The following is a 19,601-nucleotide window of genomic DNA, read 5'->3' as shown; positions in this document are numbered from 1 at the left end:
TTTTATCTCTCTAAAATTTTTCCAAAAACGACTAATTTGTGAGAAAAAAAAATAATAAAGCAAACACTGCCCGTTAAACAACGGGGTTGTTGATCAAAAGTTGGAATGAATTTTTAATGAAAAAATCTTGGTAGGCTTTGCAATCTTTGTCAGAAATATTTTTGACGTTTAAACGTCAGTGTTTTCGTACTATTATTATTGTTTTTCAAATTAATTTTTAAATAAAGTTCTATCGCATTTACGCTCGTCCACTCGACGTTTCAAAATTTTAAATAAAACAATAATAATAGTAAGAAAACCACTGACATTTTTTTTGACAAACGTCAAAAATATTGCCATACAAAGATTGCAAAGCCTACTAAGATTTTGTCATTAAAAATTCATTCCAACTTTCGATTAACAACCCTACAGCTTAACAGTTAGTGTTTGCTTAATTATTTTTTTTCTCAGAAATTATTAAGTTTTAGAAGAACATCAGAGAGACAAAAAAGTTTTAGAATAGTTTTATCTATCTAACTGAAATTTTTCCAATGTATTTATCATTTTCATTAAAAAAATCTATGCATAAATTGAACGAGGGGAGTTACGTTTAGTAGTTTAGAAGGGTAGGTTGAAAGTACAAATAGGGTCAAAACGTGCTCTATTATGAGTTAAACATATTCCCCAAATTTCATTTTCCTAGCGTTTATGGTTTTTGAGAAAAAAAAAATAAACCAAAATTTTCCGCCATTTTTGGAGGGGTGTAGCTCCTTAGGGGAGCCGAAGTCACCCATGGTTCATATATCAAAGTACCCTTAAAATTCACTAAAGAATCACCCCTTGAAGTTTGTTGCAGTCATTCAGATACACCCTGTAAGTAGTATAGATTCGCCGATTCAAGAACCTCCTCCTCGAACCTGCGTTCTAGGAGGAGGTTCTTGAATCGGCAAATTTTTTGGGGGTCAGAGGAGGTTCGATGAGGAGAGGAGGTTCTTGAATCGGCGATTCTTTTGAGGGTCGGAGGAGGTCAATTAACTTGAGAAGGTCATGTTATTTTGACGAAATTATTAAAAATTTATCTTTATTAAAAATGTATCTTTATTTAGGTTATGTTATTAAAAATTTATCTTTATATGTAACCTGTTTACCTAGATGAAAACAATTACTATGTTTATCCTTCGACGCTTCTCAATGAACTGTTAATGTTTTCGATATATCTCTTAACTTATTGTACACAAAGGTATACGGTTTTGGGACATGTAGGTATACAAATAAGTGAGTCATGATCTACCTGCGGGATATTTTTTAAAATTTATTGTGTAAAGGTATACGGAGCTTTAAAATATGCGAGGAGGTTCTTGAATCGGCAAATTTTTTTGGGGGGATACGTTCGAGGAGGAGGTCAATTAACTTAATACTAGTAAGTGAGTCATGATCTACCTGCGAGATATTTTTTTAATTTATTATGCAGAGGTATACGGAGTTATAAATATACATGTATACAAACGCACTCGATGCATCCTCCTCCTCCCCAATAAGTTTCAGGAGCGGTGAGGGTTTATAAACGCCTGCGAAATGTGGTATTGACGTAGTTCTTTCATAACAAGTAGAAGTGTACAACATTAAATTGTAAAATGGTCGTGTGTGAGGATTGTGGAAAAAGTTTTACTCGAGTTGACAATTTAAAAAGACATCAACGATTATCTTGTATTGGCAAGAGAATCAAGCTTGACGCACCGCAAATTCCAAAAGCAGTAAAATGTGAGGCTTGCGATGATTATGTAAATAGACAATGTTACTCTGCACATTTACGAAGCAACGCACACAAGCGTAACGCTTTTGTTATAATCGATGACGGAGTGGAGAGAATAGCTGGAGCATTCGGTGACAAAATCGTCAGTTATCGAATAAGTGAAGAAGGTTTTTTTGTGGATTTGGATGAATTTTCTCATAGAATTCGAGAAAAAATACTAAATCTAATACAAAGCGCAATCGATATTCACCGAAATGTAAAATTAAATATGGAATGTTTTGGTTTGTATTTTTTACAATCAAAGGAAGACTGTGAAATAAAATCATTCAATACGAAAAATAAGGTAGTATCATTAGCGTCGGATCTGTATAAAATATATAAGGAATTTATTGATGAAATTTCATCAAAAATGTCAGAATTCCAGGAACGAGATTCAGGTAAGCTTAATGTGACATAATATACCTATATATTAAAAAATAAATGTTTCAATATTTTATTTAGGATGGACTTTAATGCAAATTCTCTATATGGAGTTAAATTTAAACAAATATAATCCTATCAGAGCATCTAATTACATCGATCTACCATCGCAAATAAAAGCAAAGCGTGCTGTGATAAATATACAAAACGCGGATGATGCATGTTTTGCATGGGCTGTAACATCCGCACTACATGAACCGAACGGTTTACCACAGAGGACATCTTCGTATCCGAATTACCTAGACTGCGGCTTAGACTATTCAAATATTGTTTTTCCAGTTAAATTACGAGATATACCTGTATTTGAAAAGCAGAACAAACTATCTATTAATGTATATGGAATAAATGAGTATTTTAAAGACGGTGTTATGAATTATGACATAATTACAATGTATATATGTCGACAAAAAGAAGAAAGACATATAAATTTATTATTGGTTACAAATGATTCCGGGAATAGTCACTATTGTTGGATAAAAAATCTGTCTCGATTACTATCATCGCAAGCATCGCAGAATGGTCATGAAAAGTATATTTGCGACGGATGCTTGGTATTCTTTACGTCAGAAAATAAACTTATCCGTCATCAAAGTGACGATTGCAGCAAGGTAAGGGCAATTTTACCAACAACAAATTTGAAAATAAATAAATATGGAAATGAAGAAAAGGAAAATATACTACAGTTCGAAAATTTTGAACGACAATTAAAAATACCGTTCGTGGTGTATGCAGATTTTGAAGCATTACAGAAGCCGATCGCCGATGCGGAAGCAACAGAACTTAACGATGATAATTCATACTCCGTCAAATGTTTCAAACACGAACCTTATGCATTTGCATATTATATAAAATGTTCATATGACGAATCATTGTCGAAGTTTGAAATATATCGCGGATGTAATGCTGTTCAAATTTTCATGAGCAAGTTGGAACATGACGTTCTGAATATATACAAAAATTATTTAAGCCAACCAAAAGAAATGCTCCCATTACCACCTATTGATAGATTAATACACGAGATGCAGGATATCTGTCACATTTGTTCGCACAAAATAAAAGAAGGTAATAAAGTGTGCGATCATGATCACCTAACTGGGTTGTATAGAGGACCCGCACATGCTGTATGTAACATCAATTATCAATTACCAAAGTTCATACCGATATTCTTTCACAATCTTTCGAACTACGATTGTCATATGTTTGTGAAAGATATGGCATTAAAAGAAGAAGACGTGGACGTTATAGCACAGAATAAAGAAAAGTATATATCATTTTCGAAAAAAATTATCGTAGGAGAAAACATTGACAGCAAGGGAAAGCTAAGGCGGGTTCATATGAAATTGAGATTTGTGGATTCATTTAGGTTTATGGCTTTATCGCTAGAGAAGTTGGGTTCATTTTTGGAAGACAACCAATGCGTTCAAATCAGAAAATATTTTAGGAACGAAGAACAGTTTCGACTTATACGTCAGAAAGGAGTTTTTCCGTATTCCTTTGTGGATTCATTCGAAAAGCTGAATCTTACCGCTCTGCCAGATCGAAGTAGTTTTTACAATACTTTATGCGACGATAGTATAACCGAAGAAAATTATTGTCGTGCACAAACGGTGTGGAACTTATTTAACTGTCGCACTTTAGGCGAATATAGCGACATTTATTTAACGTCTGACGTTTTACTTTTGGCGGACGTATTTGAGAATTTCCGAACCATCTCGATGAAGTATTACTCTTTAGATCCATGTCATTACTTCACAGCGCCGGGCTTCGGTTGGGATGCATTATTACGAATGACAGGGGTAAAATTAGAATTATTAACGGACATAGACATGTTACACTTCTTTAAAAATGGTATTCGCGGTGGATTAAGTATGTGCACTAAACGCAGTGCGAAGGCTAACAATAAATTAATGATGGAATTTGATGAAACCAAAGACCCATCTTATATTTTGTATCTCGACGCTACGAATTTGTATGGACACGCAATGAGACGAAAATTACCGACGGGGGGATTTCGATGGCTATCGGATGAAGAGATTCAAAAGTTAGATATTTACAATACGGAAGACGATTCCGAAAAGGGTTACGTGTTCGAGGTAGATTTAGAGTATCCGGAAGCAATACATGATGAACACAACGATTTGCCATTTTGTCCAGAACGGATTGTACCCCCAGGTTCAAAAAATGCAAAGTTAATAGCAAATTTGGAAAATAAAACAAAATACATCATTCATTACGTGAATCTAAAGCAGTGTATCAAGTTCGGATTGAAACTAACGAAGATTTACAGAGTATTAGAATTTAAACAATCCAACTGGATGCGGAGCTACATCGATTTCAATTCCGATAAACGTGCGAAAGCTAAGAATGAATTTGAAAAAAATCATTACAAAGCAATGAATAACATCGTATACGGTAAGACAATGGAAAATGTGGAAAAGCGAGTGGATATAAAACTAGTTACCCACTGGTAATGTCGTCATAAGAAACCGGGCGTGGAAGCCCTAATAGCTAAACCAAATTTTAAATCTTCGAAAATATTTTGCGATAATTTGATAGCCGTTCAATTGAACGTCGCGGAAGTTCGTTATTGCAAACCGCTGTATGTAGGTTTCAGTATATTAGAGCTTTCGAAAACCGTAATGTACTGCTTCTTCTATGATTACTTAAAAGTTAAATATGGAAATAACATAACACTTTTATACACCGATACTGATTCCCTAATCCTAGAAATTACTACTCCCAATGTATATGAGGATATAAAAGAAAATATTGAATTTTTTGACACGTCCAATTATCCGTTAGAGAATATACACAATATACCTCGCGGTCGATCTGTGTTGGGAAGAATGAAAGATGAATATCCAAACAGGTGCATAACGTCATTTGTTGGAACAGGAGCTAAGGCGTACTGCATCACCTTGTTGAATGATAATGTAAAAAAGGCTAAAGGAGTAAAGAAATATGTTATAGATAAACATTTAAGCGTGACCGATTATAAACGTGTGGTTGAATGTGGCGGATCGGTTCATAAAAAAATGTACATTTTTAAGTCAGAATTTCATACTATGTATACCGAATTAAAGAATAAAATTGCTCTTTCATCGTGCGATGATAAACGATACATATTGCCGAACGGATGTAATACTTTGGCGTGGGGTCATTGGTTGATAAAAAGATTGAATGCGAATAAATGAATTTAATTTAAAAAAATTGTAAAGAATAATAATGTATTTGTAATGTTCGATTGTTAATAAAGTCTTGTAAACTTTTAAATATAGGTCTTTATACGTTTTAAAGAACGTTAGTTTTTGAGATCCAAGAATTATGAGACGGACCTAATCCTAACCATTTCACAAACACTTGATTTCCTTTTCGCCGTAGCACTTTTTCCACCAAGTAGACGTCAGGCTATTTAACTTTTTGTAATTCCTCTCGATAAAAACCACCCATAATTTTTTCATTGGATGCATCTTTGAGCAGATATGTTGTTGGGAAAGTATTACGAACAGAATGTATTGTAAACACTTCGTTAGACCAATTGGGAGTATAGTTTTTGGTGAAGGCGTGTCGATGCTTGCTCACTCTGACGTGATCACCGACATTAAATTTTTTGGTATAAGGATCGGCAATTTTTATGTAATTATATACAGTTTTTAACAGTGTCGATGCGTTTCTGTTATTTACCTCGCTAGGTTTCATTCCTATCGTCCTGTGAACTTGGTTGTTATAATCCAGAATTAATTTGGGAAGCAATTCCAACCAACGATAGTTACCTTGCATACTAAATTCTTTCCACATTTTTTCTTTTATTGTTCTATTAAACCGTTCAACAATAGAACTCTTTAAATTGGAAAATGAACTGTAGTGATTGATGTGATATCGTGACATGAGCTTTTTAAAATCCTCATTGTAAAATTCTTTTCCGTTATCCGTTTGCAGATTCTTCGGTATGTTTTTCCGCTTTTCCGATAGAATTGTTTCCATAGCTCGCGTAACTTCTTTGCCAGTTTTGTTTTTTAGTGGTACAGCCCATCCATTTGAGAAAGCATTAATAACTGTTAGAATATATTTAAAATTACCATTTGCTTTTGAATAAGGTATCATCTCCACTAAATCAGCTTGAAATAAGTCCGTTAAACCTTTTATAATAACACGTCTGCGTTTATACTTTTTCCTCGCGGACGCGTGCAACTCGTTTACGACGGACCTTTTAATATCGCTCATTTTCTGGATATTTCAATGAGCAGTTCTACCATAAATGGTTTCTTGAGTAAAGTGGTCTTCGTTGTGGGTTTGCAAACTATTTTATCTCCAAAGAAGAGAACATTTAACTTTTTATTTGGATCGAAGATACTCCCGTTAATAATCATTTCAACGTCTCCTTCAAATCGGTATTTCACTATTTCACCAATATATAAAAAGTTTATATATTTACTTACGTAACCTAAATTTTGAATAATGTAATAATTATCCGTTTTATCCGTAGTTCCATCTCCGCTAAACGTAAGTATTGTTGGTTGTTTGAAATATCGTTGTAAGTTTTCACGTTTATTAAAATGAGCAGCAATGTTGTGTCCGTGTACGTGTTTACCAAACTTATCGATCGTCATACTAGACGAATGTTTTCCGAACTTGCTTAAACTCATCTGCTCTAGTTCACAAACGTCGGTGTTTTAAAACAAAAAATGTGAGAGTCGTATATTTATGATAATATTTTAACGTATAATCTCGGCCTCTGTTAGCTCCGATATTATTGATGATATTTCATTGACATGTGCAGAATGACCTGCAGTTTGCGAGGCCATCAACAAACGCAGTCTGTCGACAAGTTCGTTGGGATCGTCCCAATACTCGTATTCGATAAGAGCCCCAGGAACGACTTGTTTTTGTAATGCACCACCGACTTTTTTCTTCGGATTCGGCCAGTATTTAGCCCAATGCACCTTGGGTTTGTTACCTTCAACGATAGGCTTGATAATATTCTGAAATTTCCCACTGTCGTCCTCAGTAGTCATACCTGCCTCTGGAATGTAATTAATGTACGGAGCATTTGAACGTAGTAAGATATCTTTGTAGTTGCGCATGTCCTGAATTGTAAATTTGCCCGGTTCGTTTTTAAATAGTAAATCGTATAAACCAACGGTTCCCGTATATTTGAAGTTTCCAACGTGAATATCCTGATCCTCAAAGTGAACAGGACTGACTCCAATGTAGAAACCTTCGGGAGTTTCGCGAACACCGTATAAACGATCATAATCATCTTTTAAATCAGTTGTTAAACCAACAATATACGTTCTAGGCAAAGGATGAAACTGACTCAAAGCGGCTTGTACCTCTGGAGACTCCAATCTTTCTTCTATTTCATCTTTAAGTCGTTCTATTCGATTATGTGCGTCCGAAATAAGAGCTCCGGTATTCTCGCTAGAATCGAGGAGTTCTTCTTCTTCGCCCGGCGGAACTTCATATACTTCTTCTTCTGCATGAGCTAATGGACCAAGAGGAGAAGACGTGAGTAGTATAGAAACGCCGATTCTAGATAGGAAGTTGCTCCTCCGCTCCTCCGTGACGTCATCAGCCCAATGTAAAAGGATAGGGAAGGGTACCAACCTAAGGCGGAGGAGAAAAAAAAATAGGTTGGTATTGGAAAAGTAACCAGATCTGGTGACTTTTAAAAAAAGTAACGCGCCACCTAGTGGTTGGTAGTTGAACTAAACCATTACCGACAAGGTAGACTGCTACTTGTTTTTTTAAAAGTCACCATATCTAGCTACCAACCTATTTTTTCCCCCAAGCCTTTGGTTGACACCCCTCCCCCCCTATCCTTTTACATCGGGCGGATGACGTCACGAAGGAGCGGAGGAGCAACAACTTCCTGTCTAGAATCGGCGTTTCTGAAAGATGGCGCGTTGAACGCATAAAGGCGCGCCTCACAACTCTTGAATGCGCGTGCGCAGGAACTTGGGAATATTCCGGAAAATAATAACACAATTTAACACAATTTAATTCCCCCCCCCCAATCAACCCAATAAAAGTATTAATAAACATTTTTATAATAATAAACATTACATAATAAATAGTTACAAAAAAATAATAAAAACCTTAATGTTATGGTACTTTTTTTACAAATTCAATTATATGAGCGGGCTTCGGTTTACCACCATCCTTTATTATTATACACGATACATTGATCTTGTAACTCCAAAAAATTTCTTGATCGGTAGGTAAAAAAGAAACGTTGAGAAGCAAGCCCGCTTCTAACTCCACCACAACGGAAGGTGACGACCATGCGCAGCTCGTAAGACGTTTTCCATTAACAATAAATATGGTAAAAGGGGTAAATCCAACTCAACTTCGAATAAATTTTTTCTTTGGTTTAAACTCACAAAGACTGAAAAAAAAAACACAGAGACGACTATGAGACATTGCGGGCGGTTTACGTTTGACGGGTAAATCCAACTCAACTTCGAATAAATTTTTTCTTTGGTTTAAACTCACAGAGACCGAAAAAAAGAAAAACACAGAGACGACTACGAGACATTGCGCGCGGTTTACGTTTGACACGTTCGGTTTCTAAAGTAAAACTGATTATGAGTTACGCGATACAATGCTTTCCTCGCCGGGGCGGAAGTGTCAACTTACGACAATCGGCGCGGCGCATCACCAAGTAAAGTGCAATGCACCTCGCCGGCGGGAGTGTCAAGTTACAATCAATGCTGATCAATGGAATAATTGACCTAAATGAAATGCTATACATATATATAATTAATATTAAGAAAGTAAAAAAAAATAATACAAATTATAAAATTTTTTAATGCGTTTTCATTAACAAAAATGATGTAAGTGAAAAAAAAATACATTTAAATAAAAGAAGGAAAAGGTTTCGGCGGCTCAGTGGTGATGTAAATTAACGAACTATATAATACAGACTTATTTAATTTAATTTTACGCGAATTGAACCGATAGCTGCAAGGTGAAATATAAATACTTTAAAGACAATAAACCACTGAACCACCGAAACCTTTTCAATTTAATATTAAAAGCCTAGCAGTTGAACGGAAATACAAACAAAAAAGATGCGTGTTTAAGAAATATATAAAACTTACTTATTTAATTGAATTTAAGCGGATTGAATTGATGGCTGTAAGGTGAAATAGAAACAACAAAATGATGTGTTTAAGAAATACATTTGTTATTATTTAATTTTTAAGAATATATAATTTTTATAATACAATTACATTTATATTAATACAGATGAACATCAGGGTCATCGGTCGGAAAGTTTTTACGTTTCAAGCTTCTTGACGAAATCCAATAAATATACAGGGTGTGTTTTACCAATGTCTTTTGCACCCTTATAAATTATAGACATTTTGCTAAGTTCCATAATTTCTTCGTCGGTAATATCTTCTGCGATGCGTCTTGGTAAATAAATTACGAATCCAGCCTCCAGTTCAAGTACCACGGACGGCCAAGAACACTTTTTAAGCTGTTTCGCACACTTAATCGGGTATGGAGTGTCTGTTTGAAGCGCAGAAATTGATTTTTTCGGTGGGAAATTGCACTGACCCAATTGACTTAGACGAGACATGATTTGTTTCGTAGATTAATAATAATAAAACGTAACCTGTTAGCTTGGAAATAGCTGTCATACTAAATAAATTATTTAGAACATGTAATTATATGTATGAAAATAATGGGGGTGGGGAAATGTGTAATAGAAGTTTCTAGAAGGATGATGCAATTCGCACGTCAGGTGTTATTGTTATCTAAAATGCAAATCAAGCAGTTTTTGTGTAATAGAAGTTTCTAGAAGGATGATGCAATTCGCACGCAGGTGTTATTGTTATCTAAAATGCAAATTAAGCAGTTTTTATTATTAAATCACCAAAGTTATGTAAAGTTCATTGAACCTCACCAACACTTGTTTCAACATGTTTAAACTTGTTTAAATTAAAATAAATATAATTTTTTAACGCAAGTATTCGTCAACATTCTTAATAGTAGTAAGTTTAAACTCATGAAATCATATCAATATATTCCATTAAGTAATAATTTATTTCAGATAAATTTTGCAAGCAAAATTCTCGAATTAATTTTAACTTATCCTTCGAAAATTTAGTGTTCATAATAAAATCAATGTAATCATTAAAATGCAAATTGTCTAATACTTTTAATTTGTATGAAATTAAAAATTCCTTAGATAAAATGTCTTGAACTTCCATCAAGGTTAATATAATCGGAATAAAAAAATTATTTTCAGGGTCCATATCTTCATATGTGATGCACACACAATTCTCAACGTCTGCAGTAACTCTAAGAATTCCATCCGCTAACGGTATAATTTGGTCAGAAAAGTTCATTTTAAAACGAATGATTTTAAATACATTAATCAATTGTTCCCAATCTTCACGTAGAAAAGAGAGTATATGTGATTTCGATTCTACATCATTCCAAGATTTAAAAATCAATTTCACACATGTTATAAAACCTCTCGCCACACTAATACCAACTTTTATGTTAAATCTATCGATCGAATATAAGGTTTCACCAATAAATTTATTTTCTTTCTCTATATCATCACGAAACTTCTTCCATTGTTTATTAATTGATATCCAGTAAGGAACAAATACCTTAGTGGCCGAATTGAACTTACAACATAAAGGGAATAGAAAATTACATTTAAACGCGATTCGCAATTCAACCATCGAAATCCTTTTTTTACAATTATATAATCAAAAAATATAAACTATTTATGATAATGGAGTGTTGATACGATAGTGACCCCACGCTAATGTACTCACCCCATCATCATTAATATAACGTTTCGAATCACGTGATGAAAGAGCCAATTTATTTTGTAGCATGGTATATATGCTATGCTTTTGACTTCTGAACAAGTATTGTTTCATGTAAATATCTCGTTTTGACGTTAAACATTCCAAATAATGTTCAAAGGTAATTTTGCGTTTAACCACAGCCTTCTTTACACCTTTAGCCTTTTTAGTGATACGGCCGGAACAGACCCTATTAGCGTACAATTTAGAACGTAAACCAATAAATTCTGACATGATTCTACCGGAATTTTCATCTTTCATCAACCCCAATACCGCTTTATTTTGTAGTGGGATGCTAAACTCATTATCCGGAAGATAATTTGACGTATCGAAGCGTTCTAAATTATCTTTAACGAATGCATACACATCATCTGTGGTAATGGACACAGTGAAGCTGTCGGTATCCATGTAGCACAATTGAATTTCACAGCCAAATTTAGGTTTCAAAAAATCATAATAAAATTGGTACATGAGTAATTTAGAAATTTCCAAAACTGCAAACCCTACATATAAGGGTTTATCGTAAACCACATGCAGATGTTCCATTTGAATAGCCGAAAATGTTTCCGTAAAAATTTTTATATTCTTAAAATTTAATTTAGCAATTAGACTACGTGCCCCTAATTTTGGTCTACCCGTTCTCTTACCTATATCTTCCCAACTTGTCACTAACCTCACATCGACCCTTTTATCTACATTTTCCATAGTTTTACCGAAAACCGCATTATTCATTAATTTAAAAAAGTCCTTTTCAAAACTATTCTTAGCAGTTTGACGTAAATGTGTGTTAACGTCGATGTAAGGTTTAAGCCAAGCTGATTGTTTAAAAGATAAAATACGATTAATTTTTCTAACTATAAGACCGTGAGCGACGGCATGGTTTAAATTTCTATAATGAATTACATAATTTTTCTTATTAAATAAATTTGGAATAAGTCTTTTATCGCTTACGCTTTTAGAGTTTGGCGGGCATATATTTTCGGCTAGAAATGGTAGGTCGTTATGCAAATCGTGTAATTCGCGCGGATATTCAATATCAACGTCCAATATATACCCGTAATCTGAGGTATCGGATACGTTTCTAAATTCGAAACTTCCAATTTGGGCCGCATCCAACCAAACAAACTCATTAACGGGCATATATTGAGACATTGCCCATCCATAGAGGTTATTTGCATACCAATACATTAAATAATTTGAAGGTAAATCGGTGTTGAAAGTACCATCGGCCATATATTTATTATTTCCCTTAGCGTGACGATGACCGCAAAACGAGATGCCCCCGCGAATTCCCTTTTTAATGAAATGTACCTGATCTATATCTGTTAAAAGTTCGAGTTTGATCTGCGTGAACTTAAGCATAGCATCCCAAGATAAACCTGGCGCTGTATAATAATGGGCAGGGTCTAACCCATAAGTACTAAAACAAACCTCTCGAAACTTTTCAAAGATGTCTGCAAGTAAAAGTACATCGGTCTTTAGATATAGATCTGAATACTCACGTAAATTTTGACACCCGAATGTACGCCAAACGGTTTGCGCATGATTGTATTCATCTTCACTTATACCATCGAAGCTCAGCTTATTCATAAAAGCATCTTTAGAGGGTAATGATGTTTCACCCAATCTATCAATAGAATCAATATACTGATAAGGAAAAATACCCTTTCTTGTTAACAATTTAAACTGTTCGTGACGTATGAAAAATTTTTTAACGTGGATAAAGTCATCGTCCACAAGATTGCTGGCGAGCGAATCGAGAGAGGATGCCATGAACCTAAATGAATCTACAAAGCGCATTTTCATGTAGACATTTTCAAAATCATCTTTGTGCTGTTTTTTAACGCGATCAACTAAAACGTTTTTACTAAAGCTAATGTATTTTTCCTTGTTGTTGGGTAAAACATCGATACCACCCTCCGAATCGATATCAGCTAATTCCTTTACGAATAAGTGTGAATCATACCCGCTAAAATTGTGAAGAAATATCGGAATGAAATTAGGGAGTTTGAAATTAAGGTTACACGTTGAATGTGCGGCACCTCTAAATCTGCCGGTAATATGACAATGGTCGTGAACCTTATTCTGATTAAAACCATCAAACGGTGACTTACAAATATGGCATAACGAAGCCGAATTAAATTTCAATTCCTCTTCAGCGGTTAGAGGTAGCATTGGTTTAATACATTTTAAATATTCGTTGTAAATAAATTTAACGTCCTCGATTAATTTTGAAACAAAAACTTTACCACAATCGAGGCCCGTATACGTTTCGAATTTATAATATTTAACATCGGATGTTGAAACGATATAATAAGCAAAGCTATACGGCATGTGTATATCTACCGCTTCGGTAAAAGATGTTGAAGTACTAGGTTCGCAAAACTCTACCGGCTTTAAAATCGATTCAAAATCCGCATATATAACAAAGGGAACGTTTTGAGTATTTTTATAATTATTAAATTGTAAAATATTTTCAGGCGTATACGAACCTAGAAAGTTTGGCCTTGAGCGCACATTTTTCGATGGTAAAATGGTTTTAATATGATTACAATCATGCAGTTGATGATCGTTTAACAACTTTTGTGTGGAAAAGCGTGTTAAACAACCATCGCAAAGGTGTACAGAATGACCGTGGTTGTATACTTGTTTAGAAATCAAACGTGATAGATTTACAATTAAAACGTAATGTCCGTGTTCATTTTCATATAAATAAAGTAAATTTATATGGGTATCCCGTCGATTTTTTGTAAAATAAATTGGCCCTTCCACCACGTATTCTTTGGATGATTTAACTAGTTCATAAATATTTATACTTAAATTATTTAATTGTTCAATTTTAGGAATGTCTTTTAAATGCACGGGAAAGTTTATATCTTTTAAATTTAATACGGTTGAAAAGTGCGGGTACGATGATGTTAAGTTTCTATTACTTTCAACCGGTCGCAGATGAGAGACTCCAAGCTAAACAAGCGTTGTCATCGTAGTTTTTGATGTTGATGCACGCTTTCTTGGTAGCGATTGATTCAGGAAGCGGGATGTACGACGAGCCGGGTATAGGTTGGAATTTGTTGATGTTTAGAAGAAGGTATGAAATAGAGAAGAAGGCCCAACCGGACCCCCTCTCCTGAAACTCTTCAGCTTGATGGTTAATACTTGCCACCATCTCATCATAAGTTTCAATAAAATCGGCGAATTGTGTAATTACTTCGAATTTGGCATTAAAATTCTTTTCGGACGCGGTAACGGTCTCATCTCCATTTTCATTAATTGTTGTTTTAATAAAAATGGATAAAAGCTCGAGTTGCACCTTCACCGAGCCGTTCAGGTTGATGTAAGATGTGATAATATTTCCGACAGTATTTCGGGTACGCGCAAGATATGTGGAGATATCATCATCATCATCATCACGATCTCCGGATATTTTATAAGACGCAACTCGATCTTTGTAACAAGTTGCAATCTTCTCAACACCTTTCTCAACCTCTATCGTATGATTCATCCTGAGATGTGACTCCAAAGCCATATGATTCATGAAAGAAATTCCACACAAATCGCATAGCTTTGATCTATTATCACCTGATAGCGGTTGAGGAAGGTGTTTAGAAGGTTGCAAAATTGACCTTACCGCCGACGTCGATGATGTAGATGGTGGTACATCGATGGTGGATTTTGCTTTCGAACAATTTGCCATTGCTGGAGGTGGCGCTTGGCGTTGAGGACCAACTTCTAAACCATTATCACCCAACAGCGGTTGAGGAAGACGTTCAGAAGGTTGCAAAATTGACCTCACCGCCGATGATGTAGATGGTGGTACATCGATGGTGGGTTTCGCTTTCAAATAATTTGCCATTGCTGGAGGTGGCGCTTGACGCTGAGGACCAACTTCTAAACCATGCACTAATCTTTTATGTCTTTGAAAATTGTCGAATCTCGAAAAAGATTTATCGCATAAAGAACACTCGTTCCTAGCGTTATTAGTATGCGAATATCGCGTGTGCCGATCGAGGTTCCTTTTGGCGCTGAATGACTTTTGACACTTATCACACGCGAACATCTTCAAAGAGATTTGAAATTGAGAGTGTCAAATATAAACTTTAACGAGAGCAACCGCTTATTAAAACTGCTGATGTTGCGAGTACCACAGATGACTGTGAAGTAAAAAGTTTCTAGAAATAATAGGTATTTATATTAGATAAAAATGCAAACTAAGCAGTTTTTATTAAATCGTCGAGGTTCAGTAAAGTTCAATGCACCACGTCAGTGGAAGTGTTAAATTACATTGTGGTTACAATAATGCTGAGCAATAGAATTATTGGTGTAAATGAAATACGGATAAATAGAAATTTAAAACGCTAATTAATTATAAGGATGTAATAAATTAAAAGTTTTTAAATAAATAATAGGATTTATTAATATTTAAGTTGACAATAATGTAAAGTAAATATACGTTTTACTTAGAAAAAAACATTTAAACCTAAACGATATTGTCTTTCGGTATCCAACTGTTATGGGATGAATCGAATCCTAACCACTTAACGAACACTTGATTCTTTCTTCTGTTTAACACTTTTTCAACAAGATACACATCAGGTTGTTTGGATCTTTGAAGTTCGAATTCATAAAAAGCTCCTTTAATAGGTTGTCCACTCATATCTTCTAATAAATAAGAAATTGGATTCGTAATTTGTGTTTTAACTATTTTAAATAACTCAGTGGTCCAGTTGGGTAAATATCCCTTATCGAAGACATGCTTATGCTTGCTAATGCGAACTACATCTCCAACATTAAAGTTTCCCTTACCGGCAATTTTAATATGATTGTACACCGTATTGAGAAGTTTATTTTCTACAGATTTCGAATTTATTTGAGATGGTTTCATTTTCGTGGTTGAATGCTTTGAATTATTATATTGAGTTGTAATAGCATCCAATAAGTGTAACCATTTATGATTTCCGTAAAGACTAAACATTTTATACAACTTTTGTTTTATGGTTCTAATTACGCGTTCAGCTATTGCAGCCTTCATTACGCTATACGTTGAATAATGATTAATTTTAAATTCCATCATCAACTTTTTGAAGTGTGTATTGTAAAATTCCTTTCCCTGATCAGTTTGTAGATTTTTAGGTACACGACCTTCAGAGAGAATTGAACGTAACGCGTGTATTACATCTGTTGAGGATTTATTTTTTAACGGCCGCATCCAGAGATACTTTGAAAAACAATCGATAACCACTAAGATGTATTTATGTCCAACATTGATTTTACCAAATTCAATTATTTTAATAAGATCAGCTTGCCATAAATCATCGATCCCCTTCAATATAGTTCTGCGTCTAGGAAATAAACGTCTAGCGGAACGATGAAGTTCTTCAACTATAGTTTGTTTCGCTTTCGATACCTGCATTCTTACGCTCATGGATTAGGTCCAACTTTTTTTTCTCCAATATATCTAGTCGTGAATTTATAGTGCTTTCCATATCAAGTAGACGATCTGCAACACCCTGTATCCCATTTCGTAGATTTGTTGTGAGTATATCAAATGCATTTAAATTAGTGTTGAATGATTTTGTTAGAGTTGTAATTTGCTGACCATTTAATAGGATTTCCGCGTTAATTTTTTTAATGTCGCGTAAGAGTGTAGAGTTTTTAATATCAATTTTTGTTGACACCTGATGTATACGTTTACTATGATCTCCAATAATTCTTTGAACGTCCGCTATTATGACCTTAATTTCGTTTAAGATTGTAGCTTTCAATGTTTCACATATTTCGTCTACATAAATTTTTATCGCACAATCATTTTCATCCGTCGGTTGTTGAACGTTAGATAGTTTACGCCCCTGGATATCATAATCTCCATCTACGGTTAAAGGGAATCCAATATGGTGTTGAGATGTAGTTAAATTCTCATCATTCAATACTTTATTCCGCGCAGAACGTAATGTACGACCAAACTTATCAATGCTCACACCACTCACGCTTGATCCACCGTTCATTGGTACGCATAAATTATTATTATTATTATTATTATTATTATTATTATTATATAACGCCGCTCTCCTTCAGTTCTTCTATAATGGATGTGATTTCATTAATATGGGAATTGTTTCCTGCCGCATGTGAAGCGTACAACAATTTCAATCGATCTACCAATTCGTTAACATCATCCCAATATTTATACTCAACGATTTTCGAGTTCACTTCAAGATGTCGTCCGGGTATTAATCCATCCCCCGACTTATTAAATGTAAATAAAGGTTTAATAATTTTAGTATACTTGTACGATTTATTTCCATCTCTCATCAATTTCTCCTCTTTTACCAAACGTATAATATAAATCCCGAATTTGATTCGGTAGATTTTCTATAGGTAAATCCTCCGCCTTCAATTTTTGTTTTGCATCCGGCGGCGTTTTAAATTCATCATCACTTTCAGGAAAAGTTAATTTTTTCCTAAATGCCGGAGTTTTAAAATCGGTTTCATCAAATTTCGTTTTAACGTCAACACCGACATCATCAGTAGGTTGATAGTGGTGATGGTAATGTACAGAAGAAGAAGGTTTCACTTCACTTAATTTATTAGTCATATCTTTTAATGAATCGCCTAAAGGCTGATGTAGTTTAGCGATAAGACGGTCATCGTTTTCTCGACCGAGTTTAAGCGCTAAATATTTTTTCTTAATAGTATTTGTTATGTTAATTATAGCTTTATCCCTCTCACGTATGGAACGCTTAGTCATTTCATCGTTATGTGACATGCTTACTCTCACAAATACCAGATAACAATGCAATAATTTAGTCCGGGTAAATAAATTTATCCATTCCTATACGATACCTTCCATCCTTTACTTCAAAATCTTTCATAATAATCATAGGGTTATATTTATCATCATTCCAACACCGTTTACAAGCGTCCTTGAAAACATCAAACTTCATGTCGGTGTTAACGTGTTCACTCACACGCTATATGAATTCGCTCCAACTGTGGATCCTGGTTTCAGTATAAATATAGAGCCAAGGAACCCCATTTATTTGCCAGTGGACACCGATCGTCCGATATCGAACATTACACTAAGATTACTTGATCAGCGTGGTAAATTGGTAAACTTTCGTGGAGAAGAAATTGTTATTAGATTAGAATTAAAACGAACTTCATAATGGGGCTGTTGTTCCAATTAAAAGCCACCGATCCTCAACAGCGTTCATCTATCAAAAGAAAACATTATAACTCAGGTGGAAAGAGAACATCTAGATCAGTTAAAAGAAAGACTTCATTGCGAGCGGACAACAGACGTTTTCTCGAGCAGTTGGGTTATCATGTCTACACAAAAGTTAAATATATACCGCGAACCCATCGTGGATAATTCGATCGCTAGAGAAGAAGTGCATAGTTACCATCCTTCCACAAATTCTTTTCAAAATAACGATATATTCACCATTGAACTAAACCAAGAAGATGTTTTATTTTCGTTCTTCGAAAGTTATATACGTATTGAGGGAGATTACAAAGAAAAATTAAACGATCCAACTGATACTATCCAGCTAACGCACAACTTACCAACATATCTATTTGAGTATATCGCATTTGAGCATAACGGTACTGAAATCGAACGGGTACGTGAACCCGGTTTAACATCATTGATTCGAACCCTACTTCAACAAAACGAAGTGGAATGCAAATCTTTAGAAATAGCTGGTTTAAAATGGCCACCCGAAGGAAATTTGCCTACAGTTAGTGCGAACAAGGATTTCACGTTTCAAATCCCATTAAGTCATATTTTCGGATTATTTAGGGACTATAATCACGTTATGAGAGGTCGCTTCAAATTTAGATTTGTTAGAAGTCGTACTGACTCCAATTGTTATAAATCTACATCAAAAGCCGATTCTAGCACCGCAGAGTTTACTGTAAAAACGGTTACATTGTTGGCGAAACATGTGTACCCAAGCCCATCTATAAAGATGAAGCTGTTAGATGGTTTAAATAAAAACGCAAACATTCCCGTACCGTTTCGGAAGTGGTCTTTTTATGAGCTACCTTCAATGAGAAAGGGAAATAAAGAGATTTGGTCGGTCACGTCAACAACTAACAGAGGTAGACCTCAATACGTTATAGTTGCATTCCAAACCAATCGAAAGGATCAGCCGAATTCAGATTGTACACTTTTCGATCACTTGAACATTATAGATCTTAAAGTATATCTAAACTCATACTGCTATCCATTCGAGTCGATGAATTTGGAGTTTGCGAAAGAAAATTATGTTGAACTCTATAAAATGTATACCGAATTTCAACCATATATTTGGGAAACATCTCGAAAACAACCGATTATGGATTTCGCAAGCTTTAAAAAAAGACCTTTATTCGTGGTGGATACCACTAAGAATAACGATGAAGAAGCCGCCCCATCCGCATCATGTGAGGTGCGTATCGAAATTCAAAGCGGTAAAGATTTTCCGCCTGATACAAAAGCATACTGTATACTACTCCAAGAATCCATGTATACATACAAACCTTTGAGTGGGGAGGTATCTGTAATTGTAAATTAA

At 34.7% G+C, this 19,601-nt stretch overlaps 4 protein-coding genes across 4 annotated transcripts; 2 read left to right on the top strand and 2 right to left on the bottom strand.

Moving 5' to 3' along the window:
* Positions 1 to 1,524: 1,524 nt before the first annotated feature.
* LOC139431246 (uncharacterized) lies at positions 1,525 to 4,683 on the top strand. Its single transcript, XM_071198886.1, has 2 exons — positions 1,525 to 2,169; positions 2,234 to 4,683. Exons 1-2 carry the CDS (start codon positions 1,614 to 1,616, stop codon positions 4,681 to 4,683), a joined length of 3,006 nt encoding a protein of 1,001 aa, XP_071054987.1. The 5' UTR covers positions 1,525 to 1,613.
* Positions 4,684 to 10,962: 6,279 nt separating this feature from the next.
* LOC139431245 (uncharacterized) lies at positions 10,963 to 13,380 on the bottom strand. Its single transcript, XM_071198885.1, has one exon. It carries the CDS (start codon positions 13,378 to 13,380, stop codon positions 10,963 to 10,965), a length of 2,418 nt encoding a protein of 805 aa, XP_071054986.1.
* Positions 13,381 to 15,523: 2,143 nt separating this feature from the next.
* On the bottom strand, positions 15,524 to 16,018 carry LOC139431244 (uncharacterized). The gene has a single exon (XM_071198884.1). It carries the CDS (start codon positions 16,016 to 16,018, stop codon positions 15,524 to 15,526), a length of 495 nt encoding a protein of 164 aa, XP_071054985.1.
* A 2,350-nt stretch (positions 16,019 to 18,368) lies between these two features.
* LOC139431243 (uncharacterized) lies at positions 18,369 to 19,601 on the top strand. The gene has a single exon (XM_071198883.1). The coding sequence runs from the start codon at positions 18,369 to 18,371 to the stop codon at positions 19,599 to 19,601; it is 1,233 nt and encodes a 410-aa protein (XP_071054984.1).

The sequence above is a fragment of the Onthophagus taurus genome, chromosome 8 (assembly GCF_036711975.1).
Source record: "Onthophagus taurus isolate NC chromosome 8, IU_Otau_3.0, whole genome shotgun sequence".
Lineage (NCBI taxonomy): Eukaryota > Metazoa > Arthropoda > Insecta > Coleoptera > Scarabaeidae > Onthophagus > Onthophagus taurus.
The sequence above is the reverse complement of the archived record's forward strand: the minus strand, read 5'-3'. Positions and strand labels throughout refer to the sequence as shown.